The 18,501-nt window shown below is 31.3% G+C and overlaps 4 protein-coding genes across 4 annotated transcripts in view; 3 read left to right on the top strand and 1 right to left on the bottom strand.

Moving 5' to 3' along the window:
* LOC126841948 (calbindin-32) overlaps positions 1-8,026 on the top strand; it is a 55,174-nt gene extending 47,148 nt beyond the window's left edge. Inside the window, exons 8-12 of the mRNA XM_050578768.1 lie at positions 130-185; positions 757-802; positions 1,706-1,762; positions 5,526-5,597; positions 6,868-8,026. Coding sequence (XP_050434725.1) covers positions 130-185; positions 757-802; positions 1,706-1,762; positions 5,526-5,597; positions 6,868-7,026 — 390 coding nt within the window. The 3' untranslated portion in view covers positions 7,027-8,026. The remainder of the gene's footprint in view (positions 1-129; positions 186-756; positions 803-1,705; positions 1,763-5,525; positions 5,598-6,867) is intronic.
* A 4,010-nt stretch (positions 8,027-12,036) lies between these two features.
* Positions 12,037-13,687, top strand: LOC126841878 (coiled-coil domain-containing protein 103). Its single transcript, XM_050578627.1, has 5 exons — positions 12,037-12,102; positions 12,192-12,357; positions 12,435-12,567; positions 12,703-12,983; positions 13,069-13,687. The coding sequence occupies exons 2-5, from the start codon at positions 12,227-12,229 to the stop codon at positions 13,229-13,231; spliced, it is 708 nt and encodes a 235-aa protein (XP_050434584.1). The 5' UTR covers positions 12,037-12,102; positions 12,192-12,226; the 3' UTR covers positions 13,232-13,687.
* Positions 13,688-14,186: 499 nt separating this feature from the next.
* LOC126841863 (kxDL motif-containing protein CG10681) lies at positions 14,187-15,675 on the bottom strand. Its single transcript, XM_050578604.1, has 4 exons — positions 15,609-15,675; positions 15,333-15,544; positions 15,064-15,263; positions 14,187-14,583 (listed from the first exon to the last, which is right to left on the bottom strand). The coding sequence occupies exons 2-4, from the start codon at positions 15,476-15,478 to the stop codon at positions 14,474-14,476; spliced, it is 456 nt and encodes a 151-aa protein (XP_050434561.1). The 5' UTR covers positions 15,479-15,544; positions 15,609-15,675; the 3' UTR covers positions 14,187-14,473.
* A 106-nt stretch (positions 15,676-15,781) lies between these two features.
* LOC126841861 (pre-mRNA-splicing factor RBM22) lies at positions 15,782-18,201 on the top strand. Its single transcript, XM_050578602.1, has 8 exons — positions 15,782-15,923; positions 16,002-16,065; positions 16,454-16,507; positions 16,653-16,829; positions 16,903-16,989; positions 17,053-17,267; positions 17,341-17,484; positions 17,561-18,201. The coding sequence occupies exons 2-8, from the start codon at positions 16,012-16,014 to the stop codon at positions 17,985-17,987; spliced, it is 1,158 nt and encodes a 385-aa protein (XP_050434559.1). The 5' UTR covers positions 15,782-15,923; positions 16,002-16,011; the 3' UTR covers positions 17,988-18,201.
* Positions 18,202-18,501: the final 300 nt, after the last annotated feature.

Here is an 18,501-nt window from a genome sequence, read left to right as displayed (position 1 = left end):
AAGGAGTGAAAGAAAAAATATAAATAGTATTAATCTAGTAGAATTGAATTAAATTATTTTACAACTGCAAATCTATCTAATATTATACAAACGATACTGTTTAATATTATGACTTTTTATTTTGCTTAGTTGCAAGTTTTCGACGCCAATAAGGACGGAAAATTACAACTTTCTGAAATGGCCAAGTGAGTATATTGGTAGTTACTATATACAAATGTAACTAATTATCATAAAATGATGTATAAATACTTGTTTTACACATTAAAATACTTAACACATACACCGTGTATTTATAACATATTATATATACACATACGCATCAATAACTAATTGTTTTAATTAATTTTAACACTTTTGATTACATTATTGATGAATGTTTATTTCAACTAATTAATTAATTAATGATTAAATCTTGAATTCATTTAGTTCAATGAAAATGTTTTACTGACTGCGACCAACTTGTTCACAGTTGATCGATTGATGCCCAATACTAACTTAAGAATTGGTTTATTTGATTTAAGACCAAACGACATAACCACAGTATCTCTAATAACATTTTACATGTTACCCTTTAACAAATAACCATAATTTTGTTCATCGTAAAACTATTTTTATTACTCGAGTTTAGTTATTCGCCAAAAACAAAACAAAATATAAACATTACATACAGTCGTATGACTTAAAATTTGACTAAACTTTGTCGACGGTAAACAATAATGTATTTTGATTCTGTTTTCACTTTGCCCACGACTCCAGGTTGCTTCCCGTCAAGGAGAACTTCTTGTGCCGTCAAGTGTTCAAAGTAAGTACAATATATACATTATATAATATTCGTGTAATAGCGTGTGTCTGACGGATGAAATGTAGTTCTCGCGTGTTCCGTGATAAAATACATTTGAACACACTACCTAAGGAAACCCAAACCCTATCGTTAATGGGTTTTTATAAGCCAACCAGCCAGCCCCAGCCCTTTGGCCGGCGGTATACTGATGACAGCAGCTGTTATTTTAAAACCACATTACACACCATGTAAGATACATATTTTTTTTTTTTTTTACCCTTGACCATTACACGTCGAGCTCGTGTGTTTGGCATTCGATATCGATATCGCATTCGGTGTACCTTTATAAACATAACAATAATGGCACTAGTATTACAGAGCACTGTATAAAATATGATGTATATATATATGCAGGACGGGGTCCGTTTCCTGCATTTTATTGTTATTATTTTGACGGCGAAAAGGCCAAAGGTCAATAACTACTGCTCGGCGGCGGTGTACGGTCTTTTATTGCTTTCCGGTGTGCGACTTCCACTTGGGAGCTACGCGTCAACATAATAATATGTAGGTTAAACTAAATAGCCCTTCTGGTTGAAGAGTCTAACAAGCCGACTCTAAAGTCTAAATTCTTGTAAATTCAAAAAAAAAAATACTTATACATATACATGTACTAACTGCCAGCATTGTGTTAGTTTGTAATTGGAAAAAAACAAAATACGTTATTAGTATTAATAAAAAAAAAAAAGAACAGAAATTAAATAAAGAGGGTATTATTTCGAGTTTGTATTATAACTTTTTAATTTAAAACTCTATCGTGGTTAAATTAAAAAAAAAAAAAAAATTTCTCAATAGCATATTGAGAATAGTACAGAAACATTTGACTCTTTTTTTTTTTTTTTTTTTAATTTCTTTTTTCTTTTTCAGGGGGCGACCAAACTGACCAAAGACGATATCGAAAGAGTGTTCTCGTTGTACGACCGGGTAAGTACGACGTTTGTATTTGCAAGCGTTTCAATTAAGACCTACCGTTGAAATAATAAACATAAACATGCATAATATTATTTTATTTTCATTTGATATTCAAGAATGGTAACGGTTTCGTAATAAATTATAACAAAAGTGTTGGTAGAGAATAAGTACAGCATAAACATTGTTGTCGGGATAAGATAATAAGAAGAAATAATGTTCCGAATGAAAAACGTGAACGCATCAAGAAATTTGTCTAGAGGAACTTCAGTGGATGAATAAAGAGAATTTATATACATTTTTATTTTATTCGGTACAAGAGAAAAAGCAATTTCAGGGAGAAAGTTTTTTATCGTTTCGATTTATTTTGCGAAACAAGACTACTGAGATCAGCTTAAAGATTATTTCCGGCATATGAAGAACCCGAGCTCGAATAAAGTAGCTGGTGTTTTTTTTCAATTTTTAGCAACAAACTCTTCATGTATTACTTTCAAATCGTTTATCCCAACGTATCGTTGGTTAGCCTATTTTTTAAATAATTACCCTAAAGAAGAGTAGAAATAAAAATATTAATTTATAGCAAAAAAATATCATTAAAAAAAAAAACAGTAAATGGCATCCGGTTTACACTTTTGCGATACAATTAAAGCATGTTATACCAATTATATTTTTTATTTAAAAATTTGTTGCCTTCCAAGCTTGTCGACAAATCAATACATAAATATTAAATTGTATTAGTTACTAGTTAGACAATATCGTTAATAACAACAGACACTCTATAACAAATAAATATAATCACCATTCAACCGCAGTCCTTTTATTGACTGATAGCTCGAGAAGAAATGTATACATTAGAATAGGTAGGGATGTAGGATACAAATAATATTAATGTTCCAAAAATATTGAAGTATGATGTTTTTTAAGATTCCTTTTGAACAATATGAATTCAGCTTTAACGATAAAAAAAAAACGCTTAACTATCCCTGTAAAATGTTAACAGTTTATGAACCCCTGTAAAAAAAAAAAATGTGTGGAAGAACAACATCTATAAACTGGGATTCAGAATCCAATAAGTAAATTTATATATATATATATATATTTTTTTTTTTTTGTCAACTACCCAATACAATAAAGTTAATTTCGAGGGTTGTACCGAGTGAAAATGAAAGTGATTTACTCGAGAACGACAAAAACATTCAGCGGAAACGCGCAATCATGTTATACGAACCGTGAACGACAGTGTGTATCCCTGTAATATTTATCATTTATGAGCAGTAAACTGTGCTATAAGTTCGGAACGGTGCCAAATATATTTGACAATTTATCGTTGAAAAACGAAACACTTCCTTCTTTAATCGTCGACGTTTCCAATTATTATTTCCAAAGTTTACCGTTAAACAATTCAAAATTATCACCGCACACAAAGTTCCTGTATTGCGTTGGTATCACATTTGCGCTTTAATACAGTGTGCAGTAACGTTTGAAATTACATTTGAAGATGACAATCTGTATTATTGTAGTATGTAATGGAATATAGCCGTGGACAAATAAATGAACCGTAACATTTTTATAATATTTATTTTAAATACTGAGTTGTACAACAATAATGCAAATCCAGCAATATGTACACGTGCCGTACAGAATTTTAATGTAGCATAAGCAAAATTATACCCTTTGTGTTTACCGTTTAAGGCAAGCGAAAAGAATAACTGGTGTTACTCTCGCAACTGATTTTGAGAGGGAATTAATGTACTTTGCATTGCCATTTATCGTACGTCCTACGATCCGTGTCCTACGGTGTTTTATTTATATATATTTTTTCCAAGTCTTCAAAAATAATTGTAATGTACACAAAAAATACACCCGATATTCTTTTTGTTTGCCTTCAATAGTAAACACAAAAGGGTATAATTTTGCTTATGCTATATTAAAATTATGTAGGGCACATGTACATGTTGCTGGATTAGCATTATTGTTCTACAGCTTAATATTAAATAAATATTATAAAATTGTACCGCTTAATTTATTTGTCCACGGCTGTATTTAAGTTTCAAAAGTTGCTATCGAAAAAACTAAGTTGGGAGGGGGGTAAAAACCAAAAAATTTGTGAAAAATTGAGATCACATTATAAAAAAAAAAATTATCAACTAAACCCAGGTATTGACTGGTTCATGATAAAAGAATCACCTGTAGGCTGTATATTAGATACTTTTCAATCTCTAAATTGTATTTTATTGGACGGTAATTTTTAACCAATCTATTGATGATATAGTTAGTCACTGTTAGCAAAGTAAAACACGTTTAGGCAGTTTTACTTGTCTGTTATTTATCGACGCAACTTTCGCGCACTTTCTCCCCTCAAAAACATAATACGTCTGTGCACTCAATGATAAAAAAAATATAACAATAACCTAGTGGGATTTATAACTTATCTCATAGTGCCAGACGTGGTGCATTAAAAAATAAAATACAAGTAGTGCCCATTCAAGTTGTATTTTTGTACGCAAACGGCAAACATTTTGTATTTTAGGTTCAAATTCACAAGTTACACTCAAATAACCAATCACAATCTATATAAATAAGTAATAGGTTACCAAAAGGCCAGCATTTTTTTTTTTTTTCATAGGAAGAAGGGGGCAATAAACGACCTAGTATTTCATTAATATCATTTAACATCAACTAAATAGAGATCAAAGCAGTTATTTCATAGTAGTCATCAATATTTAAGTAAATAATTCAATTTAAATCTCATTTATATTTTTTCTTTGATATTTTTCCTCCATTTTACATATTCAGTCAGCCACAGGTTATACAATTATATTCTGTAATTAATGACTGGCTGTAATGAGTTTTAAATGTACATAATACATACATTTGATGAATAAAAATGAAAAACATGATATCGACCAGTTAATAATATTGTTTTAATTAATCAACCCGGGTATTGTGTCTGTAATTAAAGAGGGACGGACGGAAAGAATGTGAGGGGCATAATATGTAGTACTTATTGTTATGATAGTAAAATTATAAAAAAAAATTACTTTTTCTTTTAAACAGCTTAATTTGAACAAGTATATGTAAAATAAAAACACAATTTCAATCTTAAAGAGCTGTGAGCTATCGGCAACAATCGCGCTGTGACACGGCAAAATATTTATTATTAATAATAATATTACATTGAAAATCGTTGAACGTTATGAAAGTATTTTTATTAAATTCCTTTTTATGATTGAGACAATACAACATTGATAACATAATAAATGTCTGTTGGTTTATTAATTATGCAACCTTTATTTAAACGTATTTCCGATTACCTTGAACTTTAGGAATACCAACGATATGGTATTTTTTATCATAAATGTTTTTCCACAATAATAAAATAAATAAATAAATATATATATATATATATACACATATTTTTTGTTTTATTTTATGTAAGTTATAACAAAATGGCAAAAGTGCATAGGTTTTCAACAATATCAACTTCCTATTATAATTATTAATCGTGTTTTACATAGTTATATATTTTAGTTTAGTTCTATTTAATTTACTTACGATTTTTAATTCTATTTTCGTGTTAATTATGTGTCCGCCCCAAGTGATTCACTAATGCCATTATGCCATATGAAATTAAAAAATATATAATATAGTTCTATATCGTATAATCTTACTCGTAAAAAAACTTACATAGTTGAAATTATAAAAAAAAAAAATCATAATAAAATGTATACAAACAATGATCAAAGAGAAATAATTGTTATTATTATTATTATTGCAGGACAACAACGGAACCATCGAAAACGAAGAACTTCGAGGATTCTTGAAAGACCTTCTCGAGCTGGTTAAAAAAGTCCGTATACTTTAATTCTCCATTACGATAATATTCACATATTAGGAAGTTAATAATCAAGAATAACAATAGTTAAAATATTAATATAATAATCAGGGACGTTATGACCCATAGAGAACATAGTGAAATGTGCCAGTGGGCCAGTGGCCAGATGTGGCTATTATGAAATTATATCCAAAATTTAATAAATAATTGTTGTATAAATAACTTTAAACTTTCACGCACAACTTTTAAGTAGGCTGTGTTGCGAGGGGATTAAGTATAAGCACCAATTATTCTCCCTCGCCAGCTTAACAAAACAAAAAAAAACTGTGTCATTTGGCAATCCTTAATAAGACATGCACTTTAAAACAAACCACTGTTTCTCTTTTATTATCTTTTTAGAATTAGGTCTTAACAATGGAGCAACTGAGATTTCAGGATACCGATGACAATAATTTCAGTTAGGGACTAAAATAAATAGGATTTTTTATTTGTTTTTCTTGTAAAAATACCTTTTAAGTTTTCTTTCCATTTTCCCATCCCAAATGTCGTAATTATCCACAAGGAATAATTTCAAATGTGATTAATCCAAAATAAAAGTAAGATGGATAAGTATTTAAGTTATAAAACATTTGAGATAAAATAAATTAAATACAATTTTTTTTAACAATTTGAATTGAAAACAAAATCCGGTTAGTAAAAACTAAAAAACAACTTTTAAAGACTTTTAAATCAGTCTTACTTCAAAATGTTTAGTTAAAATTTTATTTGGCAAATATACATGAAAACAAATTATTATTGAGAATAATTGCTAATAAATATTACAAAATATACTTTCGGATTGCTTTGTTTGACAAAGTAATCCGCTCGATTATATTATAATCGATCAAAAACTTTTTTTTTTGTGAAGCAAGAGGCGATTAGTTTTAATTTCAAATGTGCACAACTAATTAAGTATTACTGTAAGTTTATAATTAAATCAATATTATTCTGAAAAAATGTATTATAGGTATAATAATTAATTGTGAGGTTTTATAAATTAAAAGAAAACTTCTAAACTAAATATCAAAATAAACAATTTCTTTCTCCGAGTGGTGTTACGGGGGTAGATTTCGTATTTATGTTAATCTGTAATTTTTATTTCCATCACGCAATCATAATAAAATAATAATAACATAAGCCAATTGCTGATAAAATGACTTTGAATTGATATTAAATATGTTTTTGGCAGGTACACGATGCGTACATTGTGGTTTTACGTTGTTTGTTTTTTTTTTTTGGTGTTTAGGACTACGACGCTGACGACTTGCAAGACTTCGAAGAGACAATACTGCGAGGGGTAGACTACAACGAGGACGGCAAGATCAACAGAAAAGAGTTGACCATGATACTGTTGGCTCTCGCCAAACACAACCAAGAAGATGATTCGGCCGCCAAGAAAGAATAATTTCAACAGTTTCATTTCCAATCATGATACATTTTCGACGGAGAAAACAAAAAAAAATTAATTAACGTGCACAAAATAAGTATGTCTTGTCATATTGTATCAAATGGGGCGCAACTCGTACCCATAGCGCATAATTTGTTGTTATTTTGACGTATTACAATATTAACTGATATTATTATTATTATTATTATTACTATTATTATCGCGTTTGCTAAAATTAATTATGTATTTTATTGTTGTTCGATTATCTTTTATCTCTATTGGGTAAAATTGTGGATTTCCGTGTTACTGTTAGTCTGATTTAATATTAGTACGCATTGTCCACTTGTTAACTAATGGACAATTTTTCTCTCGTTTTCTCTCTAATAGCGGTCTCTCTCTATCTATCTAGCTCTCTGTTATAATTATATGTTATTGTAGTATGTCTCTATTGATATTTTATTCGTTGTTTGTTTTCTGCGCACTATTTGGCACTTCAACCTTTTCAAATTCAAAACAAAAATATATATATATATGCATAATAATAAATTAATGTCTATACGAGAAGTTCTACTGATCTGTCCAATCATCATATATTTATTATTATTGTGTGTTCAGTTTTCTCAAAACCTTGTATAAAATAGTACATTGTAACAAGTCTACTATTAGGTATCAATAATGTTTACTAATAACTTATAATTGTTATAATAGTTGTCTGTTTAAAAACTAGTTTTGATCTGTCATTTTAGGAAAACAATTTAATTGATTACTATTGTATTACTTTATTATACCTATTATTATTATTATTATAAATTTACTTAAATACATTACTATTATTCATCGAAACAGTTTTGCCATACAATCGTTTTAGCGAGTAGTGTCTAATTTAACGACAACACTTTTTTTTCTAATTTTCAATTAGTAAAACTATATTTATAGTGTAAGTACAATATATTGTAGTGCGTAGCCGTTTCCATTTAAACGTACAGAAAAAATGCAATAAAGATTCAATCATAATTTACATGTGTTATATATTTTATTGTGACAACTAATTTTTTACATGCGGTCATCCCAATTCCGATTTCTCTCCATACGTCTCCTTCGACCTACCTCTACCACTAAACCGTTACAAACCCATAATAGAAAACATTGTAACCAAACTTCTTCAATATCTCTTCTCTCCCATTTTTGTGAACTTTTAGGCATTTTTAGCCCAATAAAATACCCTACAGGTACAATTTCTAATCTATAAGCTATCCTGGGTCCAGACACAAAAACTACAAACACATCATTGTAAAAACAATACCTTTTCTGCTACACAACATTTACACCGATATAATCCGTTTGTAATTATTTACACACAACGTAAACATGTATGTTTTGTCAAGAAATTGAAAAACTTGAGAAATTATGATTTAACTAAAACGAGTTTGTGCAATAAAAAAGTACCAATATAAAAACTGTTTACAGACAAAAGATATTACATTATTCAAACGATTTCCTTTTTATTTATACAGTGAAAATGTATTTAAGTACATTCTATCGGTCTTACTCGACAGAGTTTATTGTCCAATTCAAAATATGATGTAGCAGTAAGGCTTTAATCGGTACTTTCGGTTTAACTTTTTTCTTGTAATACATAGCATACAACCCTAAAAATTATAACATATTTATAAGAGTATTTGGAAAGTAGAGGATTACATAAACATTATGTTTAAAATTCAACATTTTTGTCAATAAGTAAATAACAAAAATGGGAGTTTTTTTAACGCATAACATTTGGAAGCCGTTGGGAAACTATTGTCAAATTAATTCAATCACTAAAATATGTAAAAGTGATCAATCGCTCGATTACTAAACTGTGAATAGATTATAAATCTTAAAATTATATTTATTTATTTGGTCAGGTTAAAGTATGTGTCACTCATCTGTATCACTGACGGACCACTATTTCTGATTAAGATTAAGTTTTATGAGCCAAATTCGACATAGGCCAGGGACCTATTTAGACGGCTAGATAGTTATTTTGAAGACTTAGAAATATATATATATATACTTGTCTTTCAGTTATACTTCAAATTTGGTATATATTATAATAATGATAATCAATAGATCGTGTATTATCAATTTTCAGGAATGACGTTTTATTATTATTATTTTTATATTATGTAGCTTTTATTAAACACATACAATCTGTAAACAAATTTTTACAAAAAGTATTTTTTTAAAACTATTTACAATAAAATATGTACATGATTACTAACACGAGAAGGAAACCCCACATTAGGGGCACCTCTAGAATATAAAAACAAATAGGAATGACGTTTGAACACTTAAACGCAATGCTACATTTCAGTGCAAAAATTGTAATCTTTGTAGAAAGCTGTTTATGTGTATGTACATGTCGCTTCGGAATATTTCATATTCCATCAAATTCTGTGCTATAACAAAAATGTACTTATAGTACAATTATATTTATGGTGTATCATTGTTAGACTGTTGAAATAACGAAATACAGAAAAAATAACTGTACCTAATGGCAAGGTACACAGATCAGACTGTAAAGATTATATTTGTTTAACAATCGCTGTTGTTGCTCAAACGAAATCGCACAACGTCGACTCGCGTCCAAACTGTTATAGATCAAAGTTCGTGTATCTCTATAGCACACACACACACACACACGTATAAAAACATAGCCGAATTATACGAATAAACGGAAAGCGTCTGAACAATTGCACAATATCCGACGAACGCAGAACATATTTTAGGCGTTGCTCCAATTATTGGCGTCATCGGATTTCGAGGTCGGGAATCGCGCAATGATGATAATAATTTGTTTTCGTTTTTTTTCAACAGTATTATTTCCTTAAACAGTGCACAACGCAACAAGCCCGACAATAACACATAATATCCGCGATACCTTTCGTCGACTGTGGGCAGCTCGACCGGAACCGCCGTTTCCCGCGCTTTTTTAACGCGTTCGCCATGCAGCTCTCGTCGTGGTCGATGATGACCGTTACCGCGGTCATGGTGACGGTAACGTACCCGCGGGGGTCGGCGGCCATTTGCGTGAAGATGTTCGAGGACAAACACTACCGGGGCAGCAGCATGGACGCCTGTGCGGAGAACGCCGAGTGCATCACTCTGCCGGAACACTTCAGGGACGTGACCTCGTCGATCGGCATGGAGGGCAACCGGTGCGTGACCTTGTACGACCGGGTGGAATGCGAGGGCAACAGCATCACCGCGGGAGAATGGGAGACGTGTGGCCCGTCCGACTTGAGCGACAAGTACGGTCAATGGTCGTTGATTTTCCGGTCGGGGTGCAACCATCCCACGAGAGGATCGTTCAACGACGAAGCCAGATCGATAAGGATACACCATTGAGTCATTCAGCGCACACACACACACACACAGAATTAATTATATCAGAAAGGGCGGTTTCACAAAAACGTGGTGGCCGCATGTTCTATCATCTGCTAAATTATATCTATACACGACTAAAAGTAATAACGTACCTATAGCCGATTATAATTATAGCAGGTTTAGAAAATGGCCGCTTCGTTTTTGTGTGATAAGTATCTTTCCCGTGTTTATTGTTATCAGTGTCCGGGGCCGGGTCATTTTAGAATATAGGGTAGAGTGAACTTTTTTTCAACTTTGAGGCGACCGAGTAGCCGCAGTTGTATTGAATTTTCAACAAAAAAAATTACCCCGACAAGTTAGTTTCAACCAAACTAGTTGTGTTAGAACTTTACTAATCGTATGACTTTGTATGTAACAAAATTCATGGCACTCGGATGGACCATATCGATGACACTATGCACAGATGTTTTTTTTTTATTAAGTCGGATGAAAAATAATTACAACCTTTTCAAGGTAGGTACCTACGTTATAATCTAATCGACAAAAAAAATTCACTCCACCCTAATGAACATTACCCGTTAGAGATAAGATACATAACACAAAATCCAGGAAGAAATGTTTAGGTCTTCGTCAATTTCAATCATATGTATCCTTAATTAATATAAAATAGTAAATGCGTTTAATTTATCTCCCAACGATAATATATGTATCATTAAAGTTTGTATTTATTATAATACGTCAAGTAATCGTTCTAAGACGGTTCATGCTGTTGGTATATTTTACATCAATGCGAAATACATTGATACTAATTTTTTTGATTTTTTATAGTATACTAATAAATGGGACATTATTTGGTTTTAGATGATAATTTTAAAATTAACATTCTGTTTTTTTTCTCGAAAATGTTACCATTTTGTACCCTGTTGGTTATCACCACTTCAATTGTTTGTATGTAAAAACGGTAAACGTTACAGTATGTTTTAGTTGTAATATATTGAAAATAAAATATTTCAGAAACATTATAAGTATATTTTATGTATTTAGCACCTATGTTTAAAATTAAAACGTAATAAATTCAATTCAATAGCATATAAGAACTTATTATATTGTAATGTTTTTTTTTTGCTCTTTGGGATTTTACTCTTTGGTTCTGAGCATTACTATAACTGTAAGCGTTCATTAACATACTTACATACCCTTTATAATATTATTATATTTATATAATAGATTATGAGATCCCAATATTGAGATTATGCCCTTAGATCGTAATAATATTAAAATCTATAATAGATCTGATTTTTTGTTCCAAAAATCCTTTTTTTCCCCTAACGTACACTGATTGATGTAAGTCGAGTCCTGGGCGTCCAACTCTTCAAAAAACGTTTGAAATTTTTTCTTTTAAATTTACTAAAAAGAACTGGCAGGTAGTTTGTTAAAAAAAAAACTAAAAAAATTCAACGTAGGTATTAATAGCACAAACAATACACAATAATTTTGTATGTGTTTTTCGTCTTGCCGCGTTACCGGCAGGGATTTCTCCATGAAAACTCATGGAAAATACACAGCAGTTGCGGACCGTGGACTGGCAAGATAATATTAATAATATAGATCCACAATATAGTACAGTATACAGATATAGCGGTATTTTATCAATACACATTGGCGGCGGTGCTTAGCAATGACGCTTAATAGGTATAAACACTCAACAGAGTGCGGAGTTTGTGTACGGTAGGCGAGACAGCTGCTTTTTGCCAATACTGTTAGTTTTATGTAGAAATTGGTTTGTCTTTACTGTTTTTTTTTGTTACGTCAAGTAGCATATTATTTTGAAAACGGGGCCGTGTCGTTTTCCATGGGTTCTGCGGATTTCAAAAGTCTCGAAGATGAACTCTTAGACAACGTTGACAAAGACGTCCGTTACTGGCAGCAGAACGATGCCAAGATCAGAGCTGTGAAGAGCGTTTCCACGTACCAAGAATTCAGGTAGGACCGCAATACTTTTAATTGATATTTCGTTGAAGTACTCGAATTTACCGTTTGTCAACTGTCCAACCGTGTAGCGACATTGTCAAGGCAGCCCATCTAAGCCCGTTGGCCAAAAAGGACAAAATACGCAAAGACGGTTCGTCGTCGATTTGGAACAACGTAGTCTCCAACAACATGCAAGACACCACCAGACACTCTTCCGACATAGTAAGTACGACCAACTTGTGAAGTCTGTTCTAGACGATGACGCACTCACATTTTTCATTTGTTGTTTGGCTTAAGAATTATGATTCTTTGTGAAACAGGTAATAACGTCAATGATATGTTATATTGTCTTACTAGATCGCTACCAACAATGATGTTAAGGACAATATACCGAGTGCTTGTTCGCCGAAAGTACAAGAATTCATTGTGACTTTTCGACGCCTCAGTACGGCTAAACTGAGATACAAGTATTTAAGCTTACACGGCGCCGAACAAGTGGCCGGAACGTTTCACAGCGAAGAAATTCCACCTTCGGTTCTGGTCGAACTACTCGAGACACTTCTCATATTCCCGTCCAACAGCGTTCCCGACATAGTAGCCGTAACCAGACTCTTGGACGTTATTTCCGGAACGAAAAGGTTAACAATGTTAATTGTTGTTCGATAAGATTACTACAATATTGTTTTTATTCAATGAATAAAATGTGGATTTTGTTTTTCTTAGATTTGAACTTGCTATTGAGTTCTTGAGCTCTACAGAATTGGACACTTTATGCAATCTATTTGATAAATTGGAAGATAGCCTCAAATCGGGGCAACAAGATTTAGCCGAACAAGGTGTAACCGAGTGGAGTCTGTGCACTCTGAGGAAAAAATATAAAATATAATTATTAGAGCAAACTCTTTAAGTCTATATTACAGACTATTATATTATATGATATAGATAAATAAATAGTTCCCCTTTGAATTTTATCTATGGTGTACATATCCAAAAAAAATTACTACACAATTGAGTATACGCCTAGTGAGAAAATTAAATGATGATGATTTTCGTTCAAAACTAAATTCATTCTAAACTATGATGTATCAGTATTATTTCGTGGCAGATAAAAATTGTGGTGATATTAATTTGTTATTTGTCTTTATTCCTTTTTTTACTTTTATTATATTTTTTTTGTGAAAGACTGATTCCCAATGGCAATAATCTCGAGGTTACTTAAATACCTATGCTGGATTTTATTGTTGTATGATTAGTGGGCTTTAAATATTACGTTGACAAAAGTTTTTGTATTTGTTTTTTTTTTAAGTATTAATTTTTACACATGTGATTTACAAAATAAATTATTTATATCCATTACTTGACGTTTATATTTCATATCCAACTACACTATATATTTTTTTGTACTCACAAAGCGATTGTACTTAACGTGTAATTTAAATATATAATTAATTTCAATGGCCAATGTGGAATAATAGACGTCCTAGTAAAATAAACTCAGTTACAATGGAAGTGAAAATTTAAACTGGCAAAACCAATGTTGTGTTAACAGTGGAAACATTAGGTGTTGTTATCTCATAGAGTAAAAATATAAACTTCATAAATTTAAATAACCAAAGATTTGGACGACGTAATTGAAAGTGTTTTTAAAAAAAAGTAAACACTTACCAAATACGAACAATATTATTTAGTATTGTAGTTAAAATAGCAATTTTTTAACCAAGTAAATAAAATATTTTGCTTAAATAATTTTTATTTTCATACACAAGAATAAACTATTTTAGTTTAACAAAAAAGAAGAAATCAACTATCAAATGAATATTACAAAGTTATATAAACATAAAAATAAAACAATATATAAAGAACAGTCTTGTAAAATTAAAGTTTGTGTACAAACGATTTAACAATCTAACGATGATTGACTTTGACTATTGAAAATAAAAGCAATATTTTCAACTTTTGATATGTGAAAAAAAATTTAATTCTTATTAATCAGATTATTAGTTATATTTAAAAATAAAAGTTTTACAAGCCACGTTGAGATCATTATTAAAAATACAAATGTCGATCTACTAATCAATGTTGGTCAATCGAAATATTAATTAGTACAAAATGTATAGGCAACAAAATTTTAATTAGTATCAGAATTGTACGGAGAAGCTGTACTGGCACTGCCGCTTGATGAACTCTCAGGTTTTTGCGCAGTGTCTTCTTCATCTTTGGGTTTTTCTTCCTGAATACCTTAACAGAATTTACAATGTTAAGATAGTTTTCTTTATTATTGTATGTTTTTAATGATGGCTTAATTAAACGACAAAATGACAATTTCACTTAAGTCATTAGTATTTCAGGTATAAATTTACTTTTCTGACTAATGAAAAGGGTTTTTATTGTGATTGTTTCATGAATAAAGACTGCTCAATAACAACAAAGCAGAGGAAATTTAGTAATAATCAATAATTATAAATGATTTATGTTGTTTTTGAAAATAAAATATAAATAAAGTTTAGAAAAAGCTACTCAGTACCTAACCGTAACGGCAGTTCTCAAAGTTCAAGTAGCTATACAACTAATTATCTTTAGGAGTACGCGGATTTCTGACTTGATTCGATATCAATGTGGAAAAAATTTAACCACAAGAAATAGTGTCTGCTAAAGTAAACTTGTTAAGTCGTGTGTTATTGAACAAGTTAAACGAATTGTTAATTGTTTTTAAATTACTTTTTTGAAAGTCTGGATACTGAGCTATTAATTTTGTCTTAATATTAGTGATTCGCTTGAATGTATTGTCCAGATCTTTGCGCAAATCGTTGAGCACTTGAGTGTGTTTTTTGAATTCTTGACTGGTAGTTTTTAGACGACTTGATGCTAATGAATTGCAGTTGGACAACATCTCGTTAGTTTTTTCGAAACGCTGTAACCTAAACAGTTATGTTTTTAATATACAAACTCTCTTAGTCTTTATACCTACTCGTATTAACCGTACATACATTTCTTTTTGAGCGACTATCATCGATTCCACATCGTCTTGATTGACGATGCCGGCGATACCTTGGATAAACACTTCGGGTGCCGTGTAATTTTGAAAACATTCGATGCTGGGAGTTTCATCCAAATCGCTATTCTCGTCAGTCATTATTTTAAATTGTGTAATAATAATTGAATTTTTTTCAAGTGCACAACAGTTTGTCGTTCGTTTGAACTAAAAATGTCAAAAAGCCGGTAAATTAATTAAAATTTCACATGAATTAAAATTTTTTAAATACCGTATTGAATTATGCCAGAATATGTCTTGAGTCCATAGATATATTTGTACTTTTTTTTTTCCTTATCAAAGAGGTAGTCATTTATGTAGAAGGTCTTTGGGATAATATACCTCCTTGGAGTTGTATTATCAAAAATATTGTTATCATTATAGTAATATCTTTTGTGACCAAAGCGCTGTGGTTTGTTGTTGGCTCATGGCAGAGACTTAAAAGTGGCCGCCACTCGCCACTAAATGTCACTCGTTGAGTAGTGAACTACTCTATTTTGGCCGTTTAGATAGAAAATAATTTTGTTTTTCGAATTTCAGTGCGACAGTAAGTATTGTTTCTTAACGGTTTAATAATTATTATTACTCATTATTCGATAATTACAACTTGTTTGATTCTTCATAGCGCTTACAAGATGTCGTTATCGAAAACAACAAATACGTACAATCGACAAAATTGGGAAGATTCCGTGAGTATAGCTATAAATATACATAAGTATATTGTAGCTTTATAACATAAATTTTATTTACAATCGTTGCAGGTATATATTTTAATGTGTTAAAAAGTATGTCCTACTTTAACAATTTTAAGCGTTTACTGATAACAGCACTGTCGTTGTGTTGTGTACAAATAAATACTTTAAACGGTAGCAAACTTTAAATGTTTTAACGAAACATAGAAACTTTCAACATTGCATAATACTATTGTGAACAATATGTTATATTATAAGCTAATTTACAACGGTAGATTGTGATCTATGGCTTAACAATGTTTCCCTATTTTTAACATATTTGTAATGATTTAATGATCTAATCATAAAACAAATCTTATTTATTTATTCTGTAAATTTGTTTTAGGATTTTCCAATTGTGTGTGAAACATGTTTGGGGGACAGTCCATATTTACGAATGGTAAGTGCGTGGTTTATATTATGAAAATCAATGCTTTTATTTTTGTAATTTAAAACCATGTCTCTAATAAATAACCAAAATATATTATCCATCTTGTTTTTTTTTTTTGTTAATAATTGTTGAAAACCTTTATTATTTGTTTTAGACTAAGGAAAAATATGGTAAAGAATGTGAAGTGTGTGCGAGGCCGTTCACAGTGTTTCGTTGGTGTCCAGGAGCGAGAATGCGTTTTAAGAAAACTGAGATTTGTCAAACGTGTGCACGTCTCAGAAACGCTTGTCAAACATGTCTTTTGGATCTCGAATACGGATTACCATTACAAGTAAACTCAATTTGGTTATAGAAGAAACATTATCATAGTTGGACGAATAATTTGTATGTGGCATTTTCTTAAGGTTCGCGACGCAGCTTTAAAAATCAAAGAACAAATTCCCAAATCAGATGTGAACAAAGAATATTTTGTTCAGAACATGGAAGCCGAAGTGAGTCAACTATAAAGACATTTTATTATTATTTTTTACATTGGTATGTTCTTGTTTTAAAAGTTGGCCAAAATGGACGAAGCTGGTGGGAAATGTCAAAACGCTAGCGACGTACTAGCGAAAATGGCTCGTAAGGCACCATACTATGAACGTAACAGACCTCACATTTGTTCATTTTGGGTGAAAGGCGAATGCCGAAGAGGTGAAGAATGTCCATATCGACACGAAAGACCGACCGATCCGGAAGATCCTCTTTCGAACCAAAACTTCAAGGACAGGTATAATAATTAACTTATATGGTAAACTTGTATGACTTTTCGAGTACATAATTCATACCGTTGTTACAATTAGATACTACGGTGTCAATGATCCAGTGGCCGAAAAAATGATGAATAGAGCCAATGAAATGCCGAAACTTGAGAAACCCGAGGACCAAACAATTACGACGCTGTATGTGGGAAATCTAAACGATATCACAACAGAAAAAGATTTGAGGTAAAAACAGAATTCATACCTATTTTCTATTTTGACGTATAACTTATAAAATATTTATATTAATTAAAATTTTTAGGGACGTATTTTATCAGTATGGCGAAATACGTAGTATCACTCACGTGGCTCATCAGAATTGTGCTTTTATTCAGTACACAACTCGAGCTGCAGCCGAAATAGCCGCCGAGAGCACTTACGGTCGCTTGACTTTGGGAGGACAAAAATTAAACGTCCGATGGGGACACGCACAAGCGCGTAAGGACAAGGACGCCACTACTTCGGCCGCTGTGAAAGAAAACAAGATGAAGCCAGCGCCGGGGCTGCCAGCACCGCTGCCGCCATTACCTTCTGAACTGCAAAACAATTTTTTCAACATAGCGCCGCAACCAGTGACTGTTGTTCCTACCACACCGTTTATCCCGGTCATGCCTCCTTTACCTCATCCTGGTATGCAGTATGGTATGTCGTCCACGCCACTCTATCCTCCTGGAACTAGCAAACAATAAAAATGGCTCGCGTTCATTTTCAACCTCGGTCATTTAAGTACCATAATAATTTCTATTCGACTAAAATTGCAATTATATATTTATGAAATATAACCAGATTTTTTTTTTTTTTTACAACACTTGGTATTTTTATAATTTTGAAAATATTACAATTACAATAGTTTAAAAAGAATGTTTAACATTAGATGGAATAAATATACATTATATTCCTTTATATGTACGTATAAATTATTTATAATAATGTTTCCTACCCAGTACTATTTTGCCTTGTGTGTTGGAAAACTTCGGTTCACATAAGTATTATTTAATACAAAATTGTTTTTTACAAGTTACAAGTAAAATTACGTCCTCCAAAAAAAAAATTACCGAAAAAATCAGTTTTTATTCTTCCAGACTACGCTGACTTCCAAGTCGCGTAGTAAAAATTTAAATGACTTCACCATCGGGTTAAATATACATAATCAATGAATTGATACTTCTTATAATCTTATATAGTATGTACTTTTTTTTTTTA

Source organism: Adelges cooleyi, unplaced genomic scaffold, assembly GCF_023614345.1.
Source record: "Adelges cooleyi isolate 19-005CV unplaced genomic scaffold, UGA_ACOO_1.1 ACOO_flye_CR_arks_rails_tigmint_CR_PRNA_41, whole genome shotgun sequence".
Classification (NCBI taxonomy): Eukaryota; Metazoa; Arthropoda; class Insecta; order Hemiptera; family Adelgidae; genus Adelges; species Adelges cooleyi.
The sequence above is the reverse complement of the archived record's forward strand: the minus strand, read 5'-3'. Positions and strand labels throughout refer to the sequence as shown.